Raw genomic sequence first — 5,504 nt, 5'->3', positions numbered from 1 at the left:
ACTTGAAATCTAGCAATTCCCCTTAGTTTTTGTGCATTTTAATATTCATGAAACCGCCTTCTCCTATGCCAAGCTGCCTGGAGATACCAACTATTATATTTGTTAGTGTTCCGCTGATAAAGTTGCACAGAGTTGAGTGATCTGCTCCAGTCCTGTTTTTCTTATAAACTCAATTACTTTTCGTGTGTATTTTTGCAGAAGTTAAGATTCTTTATGTACATGTATGTGGTATTGTAGCAGAAATACCTAATGAAACTTGATCCACTGAGAAATATCTAACCCATTCACTTGTAATAGGCTTTAATTTTAGTGCCTTTTATTTCTCTATAGACGTTTTCTTGCTCTGTAACAGAAAAAAAGTATGTGTTTGCTTTCTTGTTTTCTTCCAGATTTGGAGTCCAGATATAGAACCAATACTTTATCTCCAGAAAAGGACATTTATGAAATATATTCCTTCCAGTGGGATATAATGGAAAGAATTAAAAGCTATAGCCTTGAGGGCTCTATTTTTAGAAATGATTGGGAATGCAAAAGCAAGATTGAGGGGCAAAAAGAACCACAACAGGGATATTTTGGGGAAGTGAAAATTACCTCTGAAAAAATGGCCACTTACAAAAAACACAATTTTCTTACTGAGTATCAGATAGTTCATAATGGAGAAAAGTTATATGAATGTAAGGAATGTAGGAAAACCTTTATTCGTCGCTCAACTCTTAGTCAACACCTGAGAATTCATACTGGTGAGAAACCTTACAAGTGTAAGGAATGTGGGCAGGCCTTTAGACAGCGTGCACACCTTATTCGACATCACAAACTCCATACTGGTGAGAAACCCTATGAATGTAAGGAATGTGGGAAGGCCTTTACAGTGCTCCAAGAACTTACGCAACATCAGAGACTTCATACTGGTGAAAAACCCTATGAATGTAAGGAATGTGGGAAGGCCTTTAGAGTACATCAGCAGCTGGCTCGACATCAGAGAATTCACACTGGTGAAAAACCCTATGAATGTAAGGAGTGTGGGAAGACATTTAGACAGTGTACACACCTTACTCGACATCAGAGACTTCATACTTCTGAGAAGCTCTATGAATGTAAGGAATGTGGGAAAGCCTTTGTATGTGCTCCAGACCTTAGAGTACATCAGAAAATTCATTTTGGTGAGAAACCTTATGAATGTAAGGAATGTGGAAAGGCTTTTAGAATATGCCAACAACTTACTGTCCATCAGAGTATTCATACTGGTGAGAAACCCTATGAATGTAAGGAATGTGGGAAGACTTTTAGATTGAGACAACAACTTGTTCGCCATCAAAGAATTCACACTCGTGAGAAACCCTATGAATGTATGGAATGTTGGAAGACCTTTAGTAGTTACTCCCAACTTATTTCCCATCAGAGCATTCATATTGGTGAGAGACCCTATGAATGTGAAGAATGTGGAAAGGCTTTTAGACTGCTCTCACAACTTACTCAACATCAGAGCATTCATACTGGGGAGAAACCTTATGAATGTAAGGAATGTAGAAAACCTTTTAGACTTCTCTCACAACTTACTCAGCACCAGAGTATTCATACTGGTGAGAAACCCTATGAATGTAAGGAATGTGGTAAGGCTTTTAGACTTTACTCATTTCTTACTCAACACCAGAGAATTCATACTGGTGAGAAACCTTACAAATGTAAGGAATGTAAGAAGGCCTTTAGACAACATTCACACCTTACTCAACATCAGAAGATTCATAATGGAATTTAATACAAGAAAATTTTCAAATGTATGTTACAGAACATTAGAAAATTCATTTTTGAAAAATTTGTTGCACACTCAAAACTAAGCATAAGAAATTTTATATTAGAGAAAGAATACATTGTTTTAGAAGCCATGTATCACCATTTAAACACTTTATTTTCAGCAAACTCTTATGAAAGAATAATGTAATGAATGTAGTACAATCTTTAGCCTTATTTATTATATCCATTTCACTGCTTTATTACCAGTATATTATTAGACAAGATACTTAAACTTTTGTGCCGCATTTTGCTCACTTGTAAAGTGGTATTAATAGCACTTATGTTTTAGTTATTTATTGCTATATAATAAATTACCACAAACTTAGTAGCTTAAAAGAATATACATTTAACATCTTAAAATTTCTATGGATCAGGAGTCCAAGCATGACTTAGCTGGGTCCTCTGCTTCAGGGTCTCTCACAAGGTTACAAAGTTTTGGCTGGGTCTGGATCTCAGCTAATGTGGTTGTTGCCCAAACTTTCTTGAGGCCTGTTTCATTGGATCCTCAGTTTCTAGCTGGCTATTGGCTGAAGGCTGACTAGTTCATTGTCACAGTGGTTTCATCAGCTTGGCTATTTGCTTTATTAAGGCATACAAGCCAAGAATGCAACAGAATCTGCTGACAAGATGAAATTTACAATCTTGTGTAAACTAATTATGGAAATAATATCCCATAGCCTTTCCCATTTTCTACTAGTTAGAAATAAGTTATACTTAAGGGGATTACATGAGAGTGTGAATACCAGGAGGCAGGATCACTGGGGGCTGATTTAGAGTCAGTCTGCGTGATAGGGTTGTCGTAGGGAGTAAGTAGTTAGTAATTGAAGGAATTAACAGTCTCATAGCATGTATTCTGTAAATATTATCTGTAACCATTATTGTCATGATTAGTATTAGTGAATTCATATGAAAGAATATTCTACAGAAGTAATAAATGTATAAATGCCTCCTATTACCTCTCATAACTTATTAAACATAAAATAATTCATTCTAGGTAAAATCTAGGTTGTAGTGAATGAAAAAATTCTTTAGCACTTGAGCTGCATCAGAAATTTCATACCAAAAAGAAACCCTATGCATGTCATGAATGTGATGTTGTTAACAGTATAATTATTGAAGAATCAAGAGAAAAATATAAAATGATTTTCTCCTAATTCCAAAAAGCAAAGTTTTATAATGTCTATTGTCTGACCACATTTCAAGGTTAATTAGAGACCATGAAAAAGATGGCATAAAATAACCACATAGAGGTTAATATTGTGTGCATGTGTGTGCATCTGTAAAACTCCTGTGTGGGGCGGTGCCTGTGTCTCAAAGGAGTAGGGTGCCAGCCCCATATACTGGAGGTGGCGGGTTCAAACCCAGCCTCAGCCAAAAACTGTGTGAAAAAAAAACTCCTGTGTGAAAGAAAGAAAACTTTATGCCATTATAGTCAATATACGTTTTGATGCTCAAATTGCCCTATTTTCAATCTGTAGGAATTGTTTTTTAAGTTGTTTTTTTTTTAACATGACCTCACCAATAGTTTGATAGATTATTTGATTATGGCTGCACAATTTGGAAAGCTATGGAAGATGTTAGGGCACCAACTCGTCATTCTTAAAAATCAATAAATAAGAGGAAATTTAGCATTTATTTTCCTTTTCCCATATAAGCTAAAGTTAAGTTTCATCATCAAAATTAAATTTTTTTAAACTTAAGAAGTCCAGTAAATACAGACATAATAATAGAAAACTCATCATTTTCTATACTCTAATGGAATAATAGGTCCAGAAAACAATCTTCAATGTATACTAAAACTAGTAGGCGAAAGATCTTATAGGGAGAATTTTATGGTGGATGTACAAAGTGGACCTCTTCTAAGCCCTTTGATCAGTTTTAACCTCAATAGAAATGGGGCTGTTAGACAATGTGCACCTCCCGACATAATGCAATAGGAAGTACACACCACTACCTATGAAGTCTTATTGCTGGAATAATGAATTGAAGGCATCAGAGGAATAGATGAAAAAAGTGCTGTCATCCCTCAGTTTCTGTTGGGGATTGGTTCCAAGACCCCCCCACTGATAGCAAACTCCATGAATGCTCAAGTTTCTTATATGAAATGGTAGAGTATGTATTTACATATACCTTATGCACATCCTCCTGTATACTTTAAATCATCTGTAGATTACTTATATCTAATACAATGTAAATGTTATGTAAATAGTTGTACTGTATTTTTTATTTGCATTTTTTGAGTATTTTCAATTTGCAGTTGATTGAATTTGCAGATATGGAGGGCCAACTGTAAATGGCACCACAAGGAAGAGGCCAATCAGATCCAGAGTATATAAAATTCTACGGAACAAATAACTAGTGTTTTTCAACTAATGAGTGGCATGAAAAAGAGAAGAGGAAGGACAACCATTACAGATTACAAGAGACTTGAGAGACCTATAAACCAAACTCTGCATGTAGGCATTACTTGGACCTGATTTAAACAAAACTTAAGAAGACATTTTGGAGATGGGAATTGTGGACAGAGATTGACTATTAAATATCATTTGGAAATATTAATCGTGTTGAGGTGATAATGGCAATGTGTTTATAAAAAATTTAAAAAATCTTATGGGTTAGGCATACACACGTATGAAATGATAAGGTATATCATATTTGCATAAAATATTCTGGCAAAAGAGAAGAATTGGCAAAGAGAACTAGAAACTAGATAGGTAAAAATGTCAATAATTATTGAAGTGGAGTGATTTGTTTATAGGAGTTCACTGTTCTAATATTTCTACTTTTGTATGTGTTTGAAATTTCAGTAATAAAACATTTAAAGTCAAAACCAAAATTATAGATTCTGATACTTAGAAATGGGCCCCTGTATATCTAACCTTGTCAGATGTCACCAAAGTTGTATTCAGTAAGAAGTTAATACCCTGTAATGTACTAAGGAAATTTTACCTGTGGATCCAGTCTTCATCTTCTTCACTTATGTACAGTGCCACACAAGGTCTATTTCATAGATGAATGTGTTGAGGCATGAATAAGCATTTCTGGCGAGACAGAAAAATAGGCTGGGTGTAGTGGCTCATGCCTATAATACCAGCACTCTGGCAGGTCAAGGCAGGTGGATTGCCTGAGCTCAGGAGTTTGAGACCAGCCTGAGCAAGAGCAAGACACCATCTCTAAGAAAAAGAGAACAGTGGGGCATTGTGGCTGGCACCAGAAGTCCCAGGTACTTGGGAGGCTGAGGCAGGAGGATCCCCTGAGCCCAAGAGTTTGCGGTTGCTATGAGCTATGATGCCACAGCACTTTATTGAAGACACCCAAATGAGACTGGGGGGGGGGGAGGTTGTGCCCATAGCTCAGTGGGTAGGGTACCAGCCACATACACCAAGGCTGGCAGGTTCAAACCCAGCCTGGGCCTGCTAAAACAACAATGACAACTGCAACAACAATAAAAAAACAGCCAGGCGTTGTGGTGGGCACCTATAGTCCCAGCTACTTGGGAAGCTGAGGCAAGAGAATCACTTAAGTTCAAGAGTTTGAGGTTGCTGTGAGCTGTGATGCCATAGTTTGAGGTTGCTGTGAGCTGTGATGCCATAGCACTCTACCTGGGGTAACAGCTTGAGATTCTGTCTCAAAAAAAAAAAAAATGGCTTGGCGCCTGTGGCTCAAGTGGCTAAGGCACCAGCCACGTACACCCAAGGTGGCGGGTTCGAATC

At 36.9% G+C, this 5,504-nt stretch overlaps 1 protein-coding gene across 1 annotated transcript in view; it reads left to right on the top strand.

The window, feature by feature from the left end:
* The window catches only part of LOC105887628 (zinc finger protein 14 homolog), a 24,438-nt gene extending 22,192 nt beyond the window's left edge, over positions 1 to 2,246 (top strand). The window contains exon 5 of the mRNA XM_012809118.1: positions 390 to 2,246. Within this exon, the coding sequence (XP_012664572.1) occupies positions 390 to 1,756 (1,367 nt within the window). The 3' untranslated portion in view covers positions 1,757 to 2,246. The remainder of the gene's footprint in view (positions 1 to 389) is intronic.
* Positions 2,247 to 5,504: the final 3,258 nt, after the last annotated feature.

Source organism: Otolemur garnettii, unplaced genomic scaffold (assembly GCF_000181295.1).
Source record: "Otolemur garnettii isolate 467f Iridium unplaced genomic scaffold, OtoGar3 scaffold00100, whole genome shotgun sequence".
Lineage (NCBI taxonomy): Eukaryota > Metazoa > Chordata > Mammalia > Primates > Galagidae > Otolemur > Otolemur garnettii.
This window is presented reverse-complemented; position numbering and strand designations above follow the sequence as displayed.